Consider the following 20,198-nt stretch of genomic DNA (forward strand, 5'->3'; position numbering starts at 1 on the left):
ACATTTAAACTTCTAGTGGGTATTTTATTCACTCTTTCCAGTATTTTTATATTCTAGTCGATGTAATACTAATAAACCTAAAAGAATAAATAAATAAGAGATTTAGCATTTTGCCTCCGGAATTTTATTACTGGCAAAGGAGAAAAGGTAAAAAAAGATCGAACCCTCTTCAGAAAACCCAAGACAAGACAAACACTAACTCAAAAAGATATGTAACATGACTGGGCTAAATAGAAAATATGTAGAAAAAGAAAGAAAAAGAAAAAAAAGAGAAATATAGTATTTAAATGAAAATATATACACATTGCTGGAACATAAAGAAAAAGAAAAATATTATGGTGTGGTATTATATCAGCAGGTAAAATTCAATAGAAATGCAATAGTACTCTAATTAAAATAATTGAAATAAGGAAGGAAAGATAAAGTGTGGACAATGGACCGACACTTAGAAAAAACCGACCTCCTCACTGTGAGAGAATGTATCGCAAATGGTTTCCAATTGTAAAAATAAACACAGTCTGACATTATATGATCTCTGCCGGCTGGTAGCAACAGGGCAAACACGGTTAAAGAGACAGACAGGGACACCACTGAAATCATGTGTGTCCTGTAATTCTGGCCAGTTAGATTTTATTCGTCATTCGTGCATCCGGGTACTTCGTTTTTTGATTGACAGTTGCCATGGCAACAAGCTAGAGCATCGCCATTTTGTCAGGAGGGTTTTTTTCCCAGCTCAGTCTTTTCAAATGTTCTCCCTTCCCGCCGGAATGATGCTGTCAGTGGATATATATTTGACGTTTTTGGATATCGAAATGCGTCTAGTGGATCGGATCAAGAAGATCAAGAGGCCGACATTTTAACACAGTTGAAATAATTAGGCGGCGTCGCACTAACTCAGTTGTCCGTGTCTCTGGTCCACCGGGCCGGTTCACTGCGCAGGTTTGGACCGCGCGCCATTTTGTGAAAATTGACACAAAATTCCTAACCAAAATTATCAGAGGGCACCGTTTCTGATTCGTGATTTAAGTACTCCGGATTCAACTGTACGTGCGTATTTATCGAAGTGGCCGACGCAAAATTTTCAAAGACAACGTAAAATCCGAATTTGACATAACGTTTATTTAGCGGTAGCTAGAATTGTTAGCTTGAGGCTAGCCGAAGAAGCTACGGCTAGCCAGGGCAGGTAGCTAATGTTAGCTGCGTTCATTTTGTCTACCAGCTAGCCATTTCGCTAAGGTTAGCTAGTAAGTTATGTGTGCTGGTTAACACTAGCATGTTGCTAGTCATCAGCTGATGGTTACGTTACTCAAAGCTCATTCTATCGCTGATGTTGATCATCAAAGATTTGGAAAATGAGGCGCGTATTAAATTTGACTGCAGAATTATTTTAGAGTTCGCCGGTCAGAGGACGAGGATCGGATTTAACGTTAACATTACTCGCTAACCGTGCAGGGAGGGGAGAATCTCAAGCTGGATAAGTTTCCTCATCATACAGGTTATTGGACTTTAAATGAAGATCGTGCCATCAGAGGTGAGCAATTGTAAACTGTTATCATCATTAGCCCTTGTTATCTTGAAATTCAACGTCAACTTTTTCGCAGATGTACATTAACTGTAACGTGAATGGTTAACAATAATGGACGCGACAGTGAAGTGGAGAATGGTAGCTTACGGTATGGCGGCTAGCTAACATTTTGTGGCGGTGCCGATTCCGCTGAACCCAACGTTAACATTTGCTTTCAGTCAGTAGGTCAACGGACTCATTTCTAATGTTGGACAGGAATAGTTTTCTAGCTGGTTGTGTACTGGAGGGTGCAGCGGATTGTGTGGGGTTGGTAGGAGAGTCATGCTGACACGGTGTTAACGTATAGCTAACGTTAACGATAACTCTGCGATATTAGACATTGTCATTGTACGTTTGAAGTAAATGTTGCTGTGTTAGCCAACAGTCATGCAATGCTAATGCAGCATCTAGTTGTATTGATATTAGATGTGCAATAACGTTAGTCTTGGTTTTAGAGTTGGATCTCACCTAGCTAACCTGGCTAACGCCTGTTGGCTAATTCGGCTAACCTGGCTAATGGTTAACGTTGAGTTGTTGACGAACCAGCTGAATGGGCCCCACAACCCCGCTGGCTGAACACCGCGTCACTAGCTAACGTTAACGTGGGATTGGTGAGAGATATGCTTGCTTGTCCCGCAGTTTTCAGGGTAACGTTAACGACGACAACGTTAGCTAGTTAGACTGCTAACGGTAACGTGAGCCGGAATACGTTTGTCATTTGTACGAGGAATAGGAGGCATAAAAGAACGATATGTAGCAAGCGAGGAGAAAAATTAACTCTGAATATGCTTTCTAAAATCCAACCATGACGAGATCTACCCCATCATCTGTAAGTACAGAGCTACTAGGGCACCGTCTTTATACACGGACGTTAGGCTTTTAATTGTTTTGGATTGGTTACATTTGATTCAGCTTTGGAATAGATGTAATCAGTTGGGCGTGAGAAGATGACACACAGGCTTTTTACAGATATCTTTAGCATCTCTTATAAAACGATATGGCTACTAATAGCAAGCTAGCTGTCGTTATATTTACACCTAACGTTAAATAGGCCGTTGATGCCGTGATGAGCAGAGCCAGGAAAAGGAACTGTTCATATGTCAGTACTGAAAATGAATAATAAGCAAACGTTTTGGAGATACTAAAGAGCTACAAGTGTGCTTATAAATTTGCTTTTGTGTTCAAATGCAGCTTGAATTTTCCGTAGTAGGCTTAGTAATTGTTAAAATATCAAATTCAGTTAATAGTTATGTTAATCCAATGACAGGTATTGTTTGGAAAATTCTCTCAAACCAAACTTTTTTTCTGTCCTTTTTCAATTTGCACAATTTTGTAGCGCAATTCTAGTCAGGCCAGCTGGGTTGCCATTTGAAAACAAAAAAAGCATGTTTTATATGGAATATGAACATGCTGTGAGGAGATCCAGTGCTATTAAGTTCACAGCACTATACATTTTTAATTGTTTAGTCAAGTGGTATGTAGTCTATGCCTCTCTAAGTGAACTATTTATCATGTACTACAGCTTTACATCATCTGTGTTTTAATAATTTCATGGCATGGGTATTAATTGCTTTTGACCATTGATCCACAAGCAGCTTACCTGTTTTTTATTTTTAAATTCACAAAAGTTCACAAATTTACCCCAAGCAAACTTTTCAAAGTTTTGGGATGTCCTCTGGTCTTTAGAGGTCCCCTGCCCTGTCTTTTCAACTTAAAGTTTAACCAGTATAAATTTATATCTCACCAAAGATGCACAATGGTAATGATGTGTTTTTATTCTTTGTAGTGGGTTGTGGTTTGCTGCTGGACTCTCCTCCCAGGATGATATGAAATTTTACAGGAGATGATGCATCCAGGTTAGCTGCTATATATTAAGCCTTAACCCTTTGGTGGGAAGTGGTGCACCTAAGATATCTTCTTTCTCAGTTATTTTGCTGTTTTGAATTTCTGCCACGTAGACTTAAGTTTTAGGACACTCTTATGTTTAGTTATTAATATTGGTCAGTAAACTTAATATATAAATATATTAACATTTCAATTTATTACTGTTTATTTTTTTTATCTGATGACAGAGCTCAAAGTGATTAAAGTTGGTTGGTTTGACATTGTTGCTTTCAGGGCGCAGATTACTAAGCAGTAAAATAGATTAAGTCATTATTCAGTTTTTTGTGCTTTAAATGTGGTGTTGAAGAAAAAAATCTAGGTTCACTTTATGAGTATTATCTTTGAGGTTGTCTGTACCAAATTATTTTTATAAAAAATACCTTATACAAATTAAAAAAACTAATATAAATATTAAAATAAGCATTTAAACGTTTTATTTCTTAAAATATAGCTTTTGCTTGTTTGCTTATGGGCTATGGTCTTACAGTTCCTCTTATTTCTACTAGTGGATGTGTATTTTTCCCTTCTCTAAAGCTGGGTCAGCTTTCTAACGCTCTCAGATGGAGTGCAGGTTTTGGGCTGTGCAGCTATTTTGCTGTCAGGCTCTTGTGTTGAAAGCAACGTCTAAGTGTGCCAAAGTTCAATTTTATTTCTTGTTTATTTCTTGTTTTCTCATTGGAAAATGGGAGCAGCTCTGCCCTGGCAACAAAAGTAGGCTATTTGCATACTGCGTTGTGATTGGTCTGTGCATTGATGGGCTTGCCAAATCACGCTGTATCTCTGTGGTGATAGGCTATGCTAATTAGGTGCTGTTGCTGGGATTCTGAATAGTGGTTACTGTGAAGCACTGGTGAATTGTGTTGTCTGGTGAGAGATGCTGATAGCTGAACATGCTATTTAATAATTTTTTGATTCCTTCTGGCTTAAAATGAAGGATGATTCACTGTACAGTGTGGAGATGCTTTATTTCACCCATTTTCACTGTTAAACCTGCTGTTTTGCTTCTTTTTCATCACAAAGGTTGAGATATATTACTGTTTTATTTAATTTTATGATTATCCTTTGATGCATTTTATGACTATAGTTTTAACAAGACACTATATTTTAACCTGATTTCTCTGAACAGTGAAATCATTTATTTTACATTTTAGATTTAACATATTTTTATCATTCTATGATCATTTTCATCTGTACTACAATGTGAGCTTGAACATTTCAACATGCATGTAAATATTACAAATGCATAATTTGCATTTGGCGTATAAATTTCTTTTCTAAAGGTAAACACATTTTGTGTTAAAGAAATTCTCTCTCGCTAGATTAAGCAGTAAATAATGGCCATTTATTTGAAATGGCTTTACCTGTTTTATTTTTGGGCCAAAAAAAAGGTACTTTTATTACCCCTAATTCTTCTTTGTGTCTTTTTTTTTAGATATAATAATGAATAAAAAAATACGATACTCAAAGCAATGTTAATTTCTTCCAGGAGGAGAGACTTCAGCATGCAAACCTTCGTCCGTCCGGCTTGCGCCCTCTTTTTCTTTACACTCTGCTGGTCTTCAGATGGCTGCTCCAATGCCCCATACGCACCAGCAGTACAGTGACCGCCACCAGCCAAGCACTGACCAATCTGTTACGGTCTTACCGTACAGCGACCAGACACCACAGCTCACTGCCAATCAGGTGAACTAAACCTGCCCTACCCCGGCTCTTGGATTTCTTTTAGTCCTAATGTGCAGTGTTACAAGAATTGCTATACTTAATGTTATTTGAAAGTCTGACTCCCTTTTTGCTGCTGTCACCAGGCAGAGTAGCTGCTCCTCAGATGTTTCTTTTAGTGTAGCCATTTAATATTGCACAGAAGATATTGTAATACACATTATAAATGGCCTGTAAGATTTAGAAACAGCCCTCTTACATTCAAGAGTACTGTGCATGTTGTTTTATGAAGTATTTTGATTTCCTCTTTTGACACTTCAGAGGCACATGCCCCAGTGCTTTCGTGACCCAACTTCAGCTCCCCTGAGGAAGCTCTCCATTGACCTTATCAAAACATACAAACACATCAATGAGGTTAGTTTTGTTTTTTAATAATTGGATGTTAACTATATAATCTTTTTCGCATTGCAGGGATTAAAACTTAACTGTGAAACCTTTGGAATTTCAAAGTAATGTGTCAAGTGTGAGCATATATATATATATTGTTCTGTTAACTTACAGGTGTATTATGCAAAAAAGAAGCGACGGCACCAACAGGGTCAGGGTGAAGATTCCAGTCACAAAAAAGAGAGGAAAGTCTTTAATGATGGCTATGACGATGATAACTATGACTACATCGTCAAGAATGGAGAGAAGTGGATGGACCGCTATGAGATTGATTCCTTGATAGGAAAAGGATCATTTGGACAGGTGCTTGATTATGAATTGCACATTTGATTTCAAAACTTGTGATGGAGGAAAAAAGTCTTAAATTTACAAATTTAAGAGCTGATTTAATTTTGCTTTATATAAATGATCTAGAGATATTTGATGCCATTTCTAAATGATTTATTTTGTGTAGTTTACATTTAATGGGGATTGTTTCACATTAACCTAAGGAAACCCTAACATTTGCTTTTGTTGGCATCTTTAGGTTGTGAAAGCATATGACCGTGCAGAGCAGGAATGGGTTGCCATTAAGATCATCAAGAACAAGAAAGCTTTCCTCAATCAAGCTCAAATTGAAGTGCGCCTTCTAGAGCTCATGAACAAACATGATACCGAGATGAAATATTACATTGGTAAGACACTTAAATTAGATTCCAAAGATATTAAATAGCTTTACTTGTATATGACTAACATAGATACTGTATCTTTACAGTTCACCTAAAGCGTCACTTCATGTTTCGGAACCACCTCTGCCTCGTGTTTGAGATGCTTTCATATAACCTATATGACCTGCTCCGAAATACTAACTTCCGTGGCGTATCGCTCAACCTCACCCGGAAGTTTGCCCAGCAGCTATGCACTGCGCTGCTCTTCCTGGCTACACCTGAGCTCAGCATCATCCACTGTGACCTGAAGCCTGAGAACATCCTCCTTTGTAACCCTAAGAGGAGCGCCATCAAAATAGTGGACTTTGGCAGCTCATGCCAACTTGGACAAAGGGTATGTGGCTGCAGTTTTCCCTTATCAGCAATAAAATAATTGTATGCAAGAATATGCCTGAGAAGTATGTGGTAGTAGCTAATAAGGTGGGATGAATATTTAATTCAGGGTTTACAGGCAAATGGTGAGTCTTACTGTCCTGCTGTTATCTTTTTATAGATATACCAGTATATCCAGAGTCGCTTCTACCGTTCCCCAGAGGTGCTGCTTGGAATGCCCTATGACCTGGCCATCGACATGTGGTCCTTGGGCTGCATCTTGGTAGAGATGCACACTGGAGAACCTCTCTTCAGTGGAGCCAATGAGGTATGATTTGTTATAACAAATGGTTTTTCACCCTTGCAAATGTATTCCAATTTTTTTTTTTTTTTTACCGTTGAGTCATCTTAGGAGAACATTTCATTGCATGAAGCTTTCATATACTGCTGTATTAAAGTGTAAATATATAGAATGTGAATATATTCTGTTAATTACAACATTTCCACAGGTGGACCAGATGAACAAAATAGTTGAGGTTCTTGGTATACCGCCTAATCACATAATGGACCTAGCCCCAAAAGCCAGGAAGTTCTTTGAGAAGCTTTCAGATGGTACGTGGAGTGTTAAGAAGACCAAAGATGGCAAAAGGGTGAGTTTGTTTCTTTGTTGCATTTAAAGACTGGCTAAAATGTGTGCATTGTAATTCTTTTAAAAACCAAGGTGGATAATGTGGTGAAGTCGAGAAGTCGAGAGTGAGTAAATCTCTTAATCTTTCTGTACTCTGCCTTGAACAGTATAAGCCTCCAGCCTCACGGAAGCTCCACTCCATCTTGGGTGTGGAGACAGGGGGTCCAGGTGGCCGACGGGCGGGGGAGTCTGGCCACGCTGTTGCTGACTACTTGAAATTCAAGGACCTGATCCTCCGGATGTTGGACTATGACCCTAAGAGCCGCATCCAGCCCTACTATGCCCTGCAGCACAGCTTCTTCAAGAAGACTGCGGATGAGGGGACCAATACAAGCAGCAGTGTGTCTACAAGCCCTGCATTAGAACAGTCCCAGTCTTCAGGAACCACCTCCAGCACCTCCTCTAGTTCAGGTGACTCCCAGCTTAAAAGTCACTGCAGCAATTTTTAATGTCCTTCATCTAAATTGGTGAAACACAAAATCTATGGATCAGTTGCTGTGTTCTAAAATAAAATGAGAATGTTTTCTACTACATGGGCATTAGTGCTTTAAATTTATTAACAAAAAGTTTAACTAATTCCTTGAAATCTTTCAAGGACAGTTATAAGGTGTTGTATGCTCTAATGAGGTTGAGCTGATCCTATTGTAGCATTTGATTAATTTTGTGACACTGTCTGAGCTGCACTTTTGACACTTTGTTTCACCTTTAGGAGGATCATCTGGGACAAGTACCAGTGGCAGAGCAAGGTCAGACCCTACCCATCACCACTTGCACAGTGGAGGACACTTCGGCACGGCCATGCCTGCTATCGATGGTGACAGCCTCTGCCCACAGGTCAGTAAATTAACCAGTGCCTACTGAAATCATTTGATACCGAGTAGAGAAATAGTTGTAGTAAATTTTAGGTGTTTTTTTTTTTGTAATTAATTTTATTTTTGCTCATTTAGTATATGCTTGGTGGCACTCTGTTTATTTGTGTTTGATTAAAATCTTTTCAGAGCAAGCCTGAAAGACGGTAATACGTTACGCTAATACAAATAAAGCATATCTCTTTAAATATATTTTTTTCAAGTTGCTTGCTTTTTTTTTTATTTCTTTTAATTTAAATTTTTTTCCTTTCTGCGTATCCTGTGAGTTTACGGTCGCCACAGTTGATCATTTGTCCGCATGTTGATTTGGTGATAATTTAAAATAGGCAGATAACAGATCAGTTAAACTCGGCAATTTTAAGCAAAGATGCTAACCATGGTTAGACATGGCTATATTTCACTGACACTGTTATTTGCTTGACATTAACAGGCAAGACAGCCTTACCCACCCCCGCTGGTGTGGGGAGGTGGTGTTGGACCAGAGTCAGTCACTGGAGAGACCCACCCAGTCCAGGAGACCACCTTCCATGTTCCCCCTCAGCACCCTAAGGCCCTGCATCCCCACTCACATACTCATCACCACCATGGGCAGATGATGGCTACGCGACCACGCCCACGCCACTACACCTCCCCGACACACAGCTCCTCGACACAGGACTCCATGGAGGTGGTTCATGGCCATCTGTCCATGACCTCCCTGTCTTCCTCTGCGTCCTCTTCCTCTACATCGTCCTCTTCCACTGGGAACCATGGCAACCAGGCCTACCAGCTCCGCCATTTGCCTGCCGGAGCTCTTGACTTTGGTCAGAATGGTGGGCTCAGCATGGGGCTAGGTGCCTTCTCGAACCCACGGCAGGAGACTGGCATGGCAGCGCACCCTGCATTCTCCATGGGCACGAACACGGGGCCTGCCCACTACCTAGCGGAAGGCCACCTGGGCATGAGGCAGGGCATGGACCGGGAGGAGTCTCCAATGACTGGAGTGTGTGTGCAGCAGAGTTCTATGGCCAGTTCGTGACTGCACTGACATTTGGCTGTGTGTTCCCCCTGTGCGTCATTTTTAAGGTGGTGTTTTTTACTACAAAGTGTGTTGAGAACAAAGCTGCTCACGTCAGAAGGGAGATATCACTGAACCGCTACTACAGAGAAAAACCTTTTGTTTAAAAGTATATATGTAATTTTCATCAGTTTTTCTTTCGCAATCATTAGGCACAAAATAATACTGCGGAATAACCATAGTGAGATTGAGACATCCATGTTACCATTTCACCAGTTTCATGTAACCACCAAGTAATCACCATATGGTATTATGTGGCAAAAATCTTCTAAGGAGCATTTCAGAGCAAAGTTTGAAGCCGTTTTGCAGGTAGCTGTTGGTGATGAAATGCTCGGCGTCCTCTTTCGGTTCAAGCCGTGGACTGCCTGACATTACTGTTCCACTGGTTCTTAATTATTTTTGCCCTTTTTTAAGTGAAATTTCACGTAAAAGCTGCTTGTAAATCCTGTAGCTTGACAATGAGGGGAATTGTTTGCGGTGATATTTCGTGTTGTTGGTCGTTATTGTGTAACTCTGTTAAAGGGGAGCACATAGCAGTGGAGTCCCTAAAGCGTGTGCTGGCCAGGTGGAGAGGAAGAACCCGCAGGTCGATGCTGACACCGGTCGGGTCGTAGGAGAGAGGGAAGCACCACCCCTCAGGCCTAGAGGTCCCATAGTCCTGCAAGCTGCAACAGGGCCCGGCACAGACGAGAGCAGCAATGGGCATGGAAGACGAAAGGATCCAGCCCAGTGAAAGGAAGACAGTCAGCGGCTGGTTCTAGATAACCCTTTGGCCTTATGACTCATGGACATGGAATGGGATGGAGCTGGACATTATCATTTGAATTAAGATGGCTTTTCTCTATTTTTCTCTCTAGACAGCCCTTAATTCTTTAAGGAAATTAAAACAACTTAGAAAAGGTAAATAAGAATGGTAATTTGAGGCCTTTCTCGACAAAGATTTCTTCTTCAGCAGGGCCCCACATAACAGGGTCTTATTGTACACAACAACCTCCTAAACATTACTTCCTTGAAAATCTTATTCACTGGTTAAGGATTTTGCAGTGGAAAGAATCTATTCCAGAGTCTACCCTTTTATGTTTTTGTTACTTTTCCCTTTTGCATGTAGTTCCTCATCAGAACCACCTGCACAAGTCTCTCCATCCAAAACATGGTAACTGAAGAAAAAATGAGTTAAGTGACTGCCTTTTTTCTCCTCAAATTATGCTGTGAATTTTACAAGAATTTATTTTCCCTTTGGATATGTTTTTATACCAAAGCAGTTGTTTTATAGCATATAGGTGTCTGTAACCAATAATGTAGCAGTTCACCACTTTGACGCAAAGTTTATCAAGATCTTATTTTAACGTCAATACAAACAGCTGCAATATATTACGTTAGCAAAACTGGAGACCGTTGTTGAAACCGCTATTGTGTATTCTGGCCAGATTTGTTTGCAACATTTTACCAAAACTGTTTCCATATTAATTGGTAGATTATTTTGGGAGTCTTTTAAAACTTTGGTATGTTAGAGAATTTGGTAGTTACTCTGCAGGCTCCGGAGTAGCAAGATAGAAGCTGATGGTTTAAAAAAAAAAAAAAAAAAAAAGGAGACTAATGCGTTCTATTTCTGTGTCGTCATTTTTCTTTTGCCCCATCATACTATTTCAAAGGGTTTTGCTGCCTTTCATACATCATTTGGTCAACTTGGCTAGTTTCTGCCGCAAAGCAAGACTTGGTGTCATCGTCTTGGCAGGGTAAAAATAATTGTGGCGAATCAGTTTATGTTAAATGATAATCTTCTGATTTGGTAGGGCAGATCCCCATGATTGTTGTCCTGTTCCAAACGAAAGGGTGTCCACCAGCCCACAGTCACGTGCTTTGCCTAGGCAGATGTGCATGTCCTCAAAATGTTACAGTCAATAACTAGGTTTTTTTTTTTTTGTTCGTTTTTTTTGTTTTTGTTTTGTTTTGTTTTTTTATATCAGGGATTTTGAAGTGCTTTCTTTCTTCTATTGCGCATTTTACCAGGTTTGAAATTAGAAAAACCTGCCTACAACCACATTTCAAACTAAGGGCAGGTCATGCTGTTGTCATTTTAAAGGAGAAACCATCATAGGAAATCATGCTTGGTATTTCCACAAACACAAATGTAAAGCTACCTATATTGAGATTGGGGTTTTATCTGGATGTCAAGGTTAATTGCAAATTTGCAATCATTTTTTTTCATACCCCACAGAATTTGAGACCTATAGAAATTGCTAGTGGTTTTATTACTGGCACTCATACTGGTACTAAACATTCCAAAAATAAAGACTGAAAAAGAAAAAAAAATTGACTGCAGTGACTCGTAAGTGTGCGCCTATTTCAGATCATGCTGATTGACCTCTTATTTAGAGCAGTTGTCATGAAATGCAGCCCCTTTTTAATAGTTGAAATAGAATTTATGTATATATTTATATTTTTTTAATAAAGGAAGTATAGAACTCACTACCTTGCTCCTGCTGGTATGTTGATTATGTTTGTCAATTTGGTGACCATTCAGTGGGCAGGAACTCCTGTTTTCTTAGTGGCAAAACCTTGCCTTTTGGCAAAGGTACTTGACTACATCAGGACAACACTATGAGGTAGGGTTTGAATCAAACAGGGAAAGCTAGATCTTCAAACCTTAATAATTTTCACAGGGTATGTTGTAAGTGCATGTCCATCACAAACCTTACTTTTTGGTTATATGAGAAGCACATGGTTGGAAAAAAAAAAAAAAAAGGTTCCATCTTTCATAAGCCTGTTGAGTTTGTGGGTTACACACAAACACGTATACTTGTTGACATATCTGAACACCCAACAGAAGTTGAAATCCTCTATTTAATTTGGATTTGTCCTTTTCATTTTTGGTTTCACATTTTTTCACTTTTTTGTACATGCAACATGCACTATAGAATTGAACAGCATGGGGGAAAGGATAAGTCCATGTATCCACAGATTGTAAGATCTAGTCAAGACTTTGCTGTGTTTATGACAATGCCCTTTGTATTATATTAAGACAGTCTTATGTATGATATATAAAAAGAAGTTAATTGAATTTCTCTGTGTGTCGTTATTGTTCTCTGCCAATTTCACTTACATCCGCTACTTTCTCGAAGTGTTCACTCTCGCCTCGTGATCTCTGTGTTGCAGTGAATAACTGGTGACCTCAATATTCAACACGAACGCCGCAAAACTTCGAACGAACGCCTTCTGATATGAAGAGTTCATAAAAAGCGAAAAAGACTGGTTTAATGCCCCGGCTCGTTGGTCTAGGGGTATGATTCTCGCTTCGGGTGCGAGAGGTCCCGGGTTCAAATCCCGGACGAGCCCAAGAGTTTTATAAGAACAATAGAAATGTATGTATCCAGCGGACTTACTTTTTATCGACTATACATAATTTAATAATCACCTAAAATGAAATTGAGAAAACTATAATTAATACTTTGTTGCGGTAGCGGCGTCCGCGTACAGGCGTTTGGATGTTGACGTGATGCACGCTAATGCACAGGTACCAGTTAAGATGTTTTTGCACCGTGTCGCGATATTAGCAACTGTACTTGTAAACGGGCTCCTGAGTCCAGGCAGTAAGAAAACTGGGCTCGTCCGGGATTTGAACCCGGGACCTCTCGCACCCTAAGCGAGAATCATACCCCTAGACCAACGAGCCGAATGATTCCGATCATTGGCCCGTGGCTTTTAGTACTTGAACATTTAGTACCTGTTTTTTTTTTTTGTTCTTGTTTTTTACCATTTGGGGTTCTAGCTTTAGCTGTTTTTCACAATATATCTATAATTTTAAACAACGAAAGTGTATTAAGTGAAACAGCTATTCTTCTAGAACGTTATGCTAAGATTGACTGGCAGTCACTCATTCTGCGATGTGAAAAGTCTTAACATTTAACTCTTACAATATCGTTAAAATAACTAGTTCAGATATTACAGGTATATTAAGATCTGGCGTGATGTAGTCTGAATATGTCTCCCCTCAAAATATAACTATTGTATTACGGAAGGAAATACGAAAGACAGACTGTAGCTAACACATAACGAGTCTACTGGTGGATTTCTGCGTTACGTTAGCGAGCTAACGTTAGCTGCTTTCACGAAGAGAGTTAAAAGAGTGCTGAAAATACTGTATTTGCTTTAGGCGACCAGTTCTCTATGTGGTCATAAGTTAATACGATCCTATTTTAGATTCGAAACAAAACATTTGTCATAATCGATTCCATTGACTCTGGCCCGAAGGTCCCTCGACAAACGAATAATAAGATCTTTTTCCATCGGCATTTGGATTATTGCGGAAAATATTCTTGACAAACAGACGTTTATGACAATTACTCATTTTGATCAGTAACATAATCGATGAACATCAATGTTTAGGATTCTTAGACACAATCGCAAGAAGTGTAAAAAAAAAGAAAGAAAGAAAAAAAAAAAGCTATGAGGTGAGCAGGTTCTGAGCAGGTTCTGCGCAGATTCCAACACCGGTGTTCGGAGCACAGTGCATGCTGACTTGTTCTGACATGACGTAGTCATCGGTAACCTTGGGAGACTACAATTGAATAGAACCGCACTCTCATCTGTTATTACACTTTTGATATCCATAATTGCATTAATACCCTTAGCTAATAGAAATATTACTAGTTTACATTTATGTTTTTTTGCCCACTGAAAGCTGGATAGGCTCCATCCCCCTGTGAATGGAGAAGCCGTTAATTAGTTGAAGTTGCACTAATAAAATCTTCAGTTAAGATACACATATGTTCATCTTTCATTGTCTTAGCTTTTAGCAGCATTTCACATTAAGACTCAATATGAATGAACTTCATAATTACCTGAACCAATAAAGTTTTTTTTATGCTTTTCTTTTCCTATTAACTCCTGTAACATGCCTGCTACTCTTTGTCAATGCATTTCTTTGCAGTGCAATTTAATAACCAGGTGGGAAAAGCTAGTTAGCTCCCGTCCTGCAATGACTTAGCCAGTAGATGGCAGCGCCACACTTTTGAGGAGCACTCAATACCAAACGTCACGAGGAAGAAGAAATATTGGTTTGCCGTCTTTATTTGGCCCAAACTGGCCAATAGGATAATTCTATAGAGGCCGTGCGACCAATAGTTGCACCTCATAATTTTGGTATGCCCAATCAGGAGTCACGGGGGCGGGGCTTTGTCATAGACAAGCGTTTTCTAAAAAATTCAACCGTTGTGAATGTCTCGTGTATTAAATAAACGCTGTATTATTGTCGTGTATGGAAACGCCTATCGGCGAACCTTTGGGGCCATACAGTGTGACTGCTATTGTTAGGTAGTACCAGCCTCCAGCAAAGCGTCAGAGTAAGCAGATGATAGTAGTACGCTAGTTAGCTAAGTAGCTAGCCTAAAACATGCCGAATTTTTGCGCGGCCCCCAACTGTACACGGAAGAGCACCCAGTCCGATTTGGCGTTTTTTCGTTTTCCACGGGATCCAGAGAGGTAATGGTATCATATTTCACCTACGCTGACGGGACGCTAACGTTCTTAATTTTAAGTTATTGTTTACTGTAATGACTAATAAACCACAAAACGCAGTGGCGTGTAAATTCCAGTTGCCAATGTCACACGTTTTTCATTTGATATTATGTATTTATTTAGTCAGATGGTTGTGTTAGTTATGTGCGCTACATGGACGTCTACTTTTTTTTTTGTTGCATGGTTATAATCTTGTCTACTTTAGGTCCCACTTGATACGAAACTCAAACCATTGATTAACCCAACTTTAGGTTAGGTTATAGTAAACTAGTCACATCAATCTAATAGGCACTTATTACTCGTGTGTCCTCGTAAAACACACACTGCAGCTATGAAACACTGTGTTTCAATGAGTCAACAAATACATTTTTTTAAGTGATTAATTTCTTAATACTTTATTTGCTCCCCACTTTTGCTTTTAATTATGTGACACATATAATGCAACTGCCAACATAAACCTCAAAATATATATTTCTGTTATATACCCTTCTCTTGCCATGGATAAATGTTACACCTTTACATAAGATGGCTACAATTAGTTAAAACAAATAAAAATATTCTCTCCGTGTAAAACTGATCTTGTGAAATTGCTAAATTGCCATTGAGCTGATTTGCAGGTTTTGTTCTTTAGATGCAGAATCTGGGTAGAAAACTGCCGCAGAGCAGATTTGGAGGCGAAAACATCAGACCAGTTGAACAAGCATTACAGATTATGTGCCAAGCACTTCGATCCAGCTATGGTGTGCAAGACAGTAAGTACTTGACGTGACTCTAGCTAATAGCTTGGCAGTATGTTTCCACTTATCTATTAAAACTGTGACTCTCCAAAAATGGTTCATGTAGGTGTTTTTATTTTCTGTTTTGCTTTGCAGAGCCCCTATAGAACAGTATTGAAGGATACAGCCATTCCAACCATATTTGATCTGACAAGCCATCTGAAAAATCCTCATACCAGGCATCGCAAACGGATTAAAGAACTTGTAAGAAATCTATTTATCACAGCGATTTGCACACTTACAATGTACAAGTACATTTACATCCTCCCAAGTAGATTAAGACTGGATGCTTGTGCTTTTACCATTGTAAGGTTAATTTGAAGTTGAATTTCAGTTGTCTCTGTTTTAATCTCTCTGTCTTTTTAATATTGGAAGTGAGGTTGTGGAAGTATCATGACACTGCTTTGAACACTGTGGGTTTCAGACACTGTTTTACTCAGGCCAAACTTGTACAGTAAGATGTAGATTCGTGTCTTCGACTGTAGGAAGTATCTGATTGTGTCATACAGCAGGATTGATGTTTGTCTCCAAATTAAAAGGTGTGCGTTGTATGCAGGTTTTATGTTGTAGCTGTTCAAACGTAAAAGTTAAAAAGTGTCACATTGTAACAACTTTTTAAAACCAGATTAGTAAGTATTTCTGTAGTAGGGTTTGACCAATTATTCAGGCCAGTCTTTGAAAATAATAATTCGTCTGCATTAGTTGATGTCTGCTTTCATCCCATCCATTTAACAAAACACTGCCAGCTTTTTAATCACATATAAAAATTAGAGCATGTTTTGCTTAAAATATTAAGGCGCATCACTGTCAATAACTCAACCCAATGTATTTTTTTAGTACATGAATAGATTGGTCAGACTGACAATTATTTATCAGAACACATGTTGGACAAGTCCTACTTTTTGAATGACAGTAATATCAGCTCTGCCCGCAATCTCTCATCCACTGTCACATTAATGACAGCAAGCATGTTGACTAATTATTATTAACGCTACATGTTTGAAGGCCACTGTACACTAACCAAATAGCCCAATTTCCTACAAATCCTAAAGCTGATCAAGTTCTGGTGGACCTTCTGATTGTGACAGCAGAAAACTCCAAAACCCACCTCTCCATCTGCCAGGTGTGGGCCAGAGGTTTAGTAGAAAGTGACTGATTGCTTTATTCTTCATTCTTTTTAAACTTCACGCACCGTTAATGTCAGGACCATTCTTTATTGTATGTGAATTTGTTTAATTTAAATGAGTTATTTAGTCTATGTTGTTACATGTACTTTATGTTGCAAAATTAATAAATCATTAGTTAATTTGTCAGGGTATTAGGGACATCAGAACGTTGTGAAATGACTGTTGGACTGTGTCACCCAAAGAGGTGTCTGTACTAGAGCCTAATTGCTGCAGATGTGATATAATAAATAAACAGCTGCAAACTGTTACAGGGGTGAATCAGCTTTCTTTCTCTAAGACCATTAAGACCATTGACATTGACCCCACCACTGCTAGCATAATCAAATCCTGGTTTAAACACTGTATTACCACTTGGATCCTACTGTTCTTTGAGTTTTGTGACTTAAATACAGTTTCTAATTTCAGACTGAAGAAGATATACGGAAGATTAAAGAAAGAAGACGTAAGCAAATATAACACTTATTTTTAGGTATTGAAAACATGTTAAACATGTATTTACTTAAAATGATCACTGTTCTTTTGTTGTGTTCTTCTCTTTCTCTACCCAGTGGCATCTTCTATTGAACAGCTTGTTTCCAAAAAAGACACAGCAGTTGAGGATAGCACAAGCACCAATGAGGATGAACCACAGCTATCCACAGAGGAGAAGGAGTTTCGTGAATACCTGAGATCTCTGTTTGAGGTTATGGTTATGTTAGGAAAACAGAGTATCCCACTAGAGGCTAACAAAGCATCTGAAGCCGAACACAAGTCCAATAACTTTCAGGCTCTGTTAGATTACCGCATGAATTCTGGAGATGAAGCGTTGAAGAAGCGGTTTGAGGCAACAGCTCTGAACACAGAATACCTCTCTGCAGCCCAGCAAAGCCAGCTCCTGGACGTCTGTGAGAACACAGTGAGGGAGGAGATGCTAATGGAGGTGCGAGAAAGCCGCTTCTTCTCTCTAGTGACCGGGGACCTTGTCGAGTTCGCTGGCGAGAAACACCTGCCTCTATTTTTACGCTTTGTGAATCAGCAGAATGTCCTTCGAGAGGAGTTTCTGGACTTTGTCCCATTTGATGGAGACGAGTCTGCACTGGTAGAGAGGCTAGAGGCCCAGCTGACTGACCGTTGGGGGCTCAGCATGGAGGAGTGCCGTGGTCAAGCCCACAAAGCAACTGGCACTTCCACCACCAAAATGAAAGCTGTGGCTGTATTACTGATGGAGAAGTATCCCCTGGCATTGCACATGCCTTGCTCCCATATGGCACTGAACATCCACCTGGCCAACAGCCTGCCTTTTCCCAGTGTCCAGGTTGTCATGGAGACTCTACGGAGGATTGGTGCCTTTTTTAGCACCCCATTCACTCAGGATGAGCTAGAGCGAGCGATATCTACTCACTACCAGAAAAATGAAGAGAAAGGGAGCGCACTAAAACAAACCTGTGGCCCTGGCTGGACAGAGCAGCACAATGTCTTTGATGTGCTGCTAGATTTGTTGCCACCCCTGTTGCTGTGCATGGACACCATCCGAGACAATGTCGATGGAACATTTGCTGATGCCGTTGTCACGGATGCGTATTCAATCGCAGAAATTCTGGCTGATTTTGAGATCGTTGTCACCATCGTCATCTTAAAGAATGTTCTCACATTCACCAGAGCCTTTGGGAGGAATCTCAATGGGGAAACATTGGATGTGTTTTTTGCTGCCAACAGTCTGACCGCAGTCCTACATTCCCTAAATGAGGTCAGCGATAACATCGAAGTCTACCATGAATTCTGGTATGAGGAGGCCGTAAGTGTGGCCACTGTGGCAGAGATCCCTGTGACCATCCCGAGGCTGTTCCTTCGGAAGCAGCGTGCAGCTGATGTGGTCGAAATCCAAGCAGAGGTCTATTTTAAGGAGTACGTGACCGTCCCAGTTATCCGTGGCATCATGCAGGAGGTAGAGGACATGTTCTCCGAGACCAACCTCAAAGCTCTTAAGTGTCTGTCACTGGTCCCAGCTGTCATGGGCCAAATGAAGTTCAACACCACTGAGGAGAACTACGCGGAGGTTTACCGCAACGACCTCCCAAACCCAGATACACTCCCTGCAGAGCTCCACTGCTGGAGAATAAAGTGGAAGCACAGGGGCAAAGAGGTCCGCCTGCCCACCACCATCCACGAAACCTTGCAGCTTCCAGATGTCAAGTTCTTTCCTAACGTCAATTCTTTCCTCAAGGTGCTTTCTACCTTACCAGTTCTCAAGCTGGAGGACAACAAAACTGACATGGCGAGTGACCGACTGCAGGTTTATCTCAACAGCGTGCCTGTTAACCAGTGGAACAAAAGTCTTATAATGCTCAACGTTAACACCCATGTCAAACACGACTTGGATGTCATGGTAGACAAATACTGCAGACTATATCCAGAGGATGATCCCGAAGCTGAGGGAGAGTGCGAGGAAGCAGCGGAGGAAGATGCGACAAAGTAATATAACACAGACACTGAGAAAAATAACCAGTTGTGGGACAAAAATGAGTAATAAACGCACACCCTCCTTTCTTGTGTCTGTTTTGATGCATTGACATCTGGATTTATGTACAAATAAATGAATTGCAGGTGTAAAAAGAAAAAAGATGCAATTTTTTTCACGAAAAATCCAATGATCCTTGTTTTTATTGTATGTGAGATAAATGCATATGAGTTGAAATGCATTACAACTTGATCTTGATCTTGCATGTATGTGGGCAAGCAAAACTTAATAAAATTTAAACTTTAAAATAAATATACCTGTTGGATTAAGATGTCAGCCTTTAAAAATGTGTCAGATAGATTCAGTCAATTTTCAGTTATCAGGCTGTCAGAGCAGCCTCCTTTCTGATTATGAAGTGATCCTAAGGAAGTGTAGTTGTTTTTTTTTCTGCTTTTTATTTAACTAACTTTTTTTTAGGCAAATGCTTATGTTGCTGATAGATCCTTATTTGAGAATATCTAAAACTCCAATATGTTGAAAGTTCCAATGGTGCATTTGGACACTGAGCATTCTGATATGTTACTGATAGGTTACCTGTTTGCTGGTCTGCAGGAAAAATGCAAACAATTTCACGCAATTCTGAATTCAGAAATAATTGTATCATGTTATTTGCTTATTGCAAATAGTCTTTTGCTGCAACAACTTGTCAGAATTTATACAAACTAGTCTGTTTTCAGTTTGATTAAATAAACTGTTTTTTAACGTTTTATGGCAAATATATTTTTCTGCCTCTGGTTGTATGAAAACGCAATTTTTGGACCCAGTTTTTTGTAGTTATTTAGTTGAATTGACGACCATTTCATCCACATGGAGCAAAAGCCTTATGTTACATCCGCCCTAGATAAAATTTGGCATTTTACACCATGGTAGCAGCTCCTCTTTGCTGACCAGCAGGCCTGAGCATAGACGTTAGGACAGCAGTAAATATTTCGACGCCTTGTACATAAAATCAATGCGTTCTATTTAGTCGCGCGGGTGTGCCGCCTGTTACTTCCTGGCAGGGGCGGGGAGTCTGTCTTCAACGTGCAGGTGCC

The 20,198-nt window shown here is 39.8% G+C and overlaps 2 protein-coding genes and 2 non-coding genes across 7 annotated transcripts; 3 read left to right on the forward strand and 1 right to left on the reverse strand.

Moving 5' to 3' along the window:
• Positions 1 to 687: 687 nt before the first annotated feature.
• dyrk1ab (dual-specificity tyrosine-(Y)-phosphorylation regulated kinase 1A, b) lies at positions 688 to 12,248 on the forward strand. 4 transcript variants are annotated; one of them, XM_067507272.1, is made up of 12 exons: positions 688 to 1,531; positions 3,351 to 3,420; positions 4,935 to 5,131; positions 5,429 to 5,521; positions 5,669 to 5,857; positions 6,081 to 6,228; positions 6,309 to 6,595; positions 6,755 to 6,901; positions 7,083 to 7,223; positions 7,369 to 7,672; positions 7,971 to 8,095; positions 8,561 to 12,248. In XM_067507272.1, exons 2-12 carry the CDS (start codon positions 3,408 to 3,410, stop codon positions 9,146 to 9,148), a joined length of 2,232 nt encoding a protein of 743 aa, XP_067363373.1. In that variant the 5' UTR covers positions 688 to 1,531; positions 3,351 to 3,407; the 3' UTR covers positions 9,149 to 12,248. The 4 variants fall into 4 exon arrangements, with proteins under 4 accessions (XP_067363373.1, XP_067363375.1, XP_067363376.1 ...); XM_067507273.1 differs by lacking the exon at positions 688 to 1,531 and adding an exon at positions 1,931 to 2,393; XM_067507274.1 differs by lacking the exon at positions 3,351 to 3,420.
• Positions 12,249 to 12,451: 203 nt separating this feature from the next.
• Positions 12,452 to 12,523, forward strand: trnap-cgg (transfer RNA proline (anticodon CGG)). Its single transcript has one exon. It is a non-coding gene; the product is annotated as a tRNA-Pro (tRNA).
• Positions 12,524 to 12,788: 265 nt separating this feature from the next.
• trnap-agg (transfer RNA proline (anticodon AGG)) lies at positions 12,789 to 12,860 on the reverse strand. The gene has a single exon. It is a non-coding gene; the product is annotated as a tRNA-Pro (tRNA).
• Positions 12,861 to 14,341: 1,481 nt separating this feature from the next.
• On the forward strand, positions 14,342 to 19,848 carry thap12b (THAP domain containing 12b). The gene is made up of 5 exons (XM_067507877.1): positions 14,342 to 14,668; positions 15,336 to 15,456; positions 15,577 to 15,684; positions 17,073 to 17,109; positions 17,216 to 19,848. Exons 1-5 carry the CDS (start codon positions 14,580 to 14,582, stop codon positions 19,120 to 19,122), a joined length of 2,262 nt encoding a protein of 753 aa, XP_067363978.1. The 5' UTR covers positions 14,342 to 14,579; the 3' UTR covers positions 19,123 to 19,848.
• The last annotated feature ends 350 nt before the right edge of the window (positions 19,849 to 20,198 follow it).

The sequence above is a fragment of the Channa argus genome, chromosome 6 (assembly GCF_033026475.1).
Source record: "Channa argus isolate prfri chromosome 6, Channa argus male v1.0, whole genome shotgun sequence".
NCBI classification, from domain to species: Eukaryota; Metazoa; Chordata; class Actinopteri; order Anabantiformes; family Channidae; genus Channa; species Channa argus.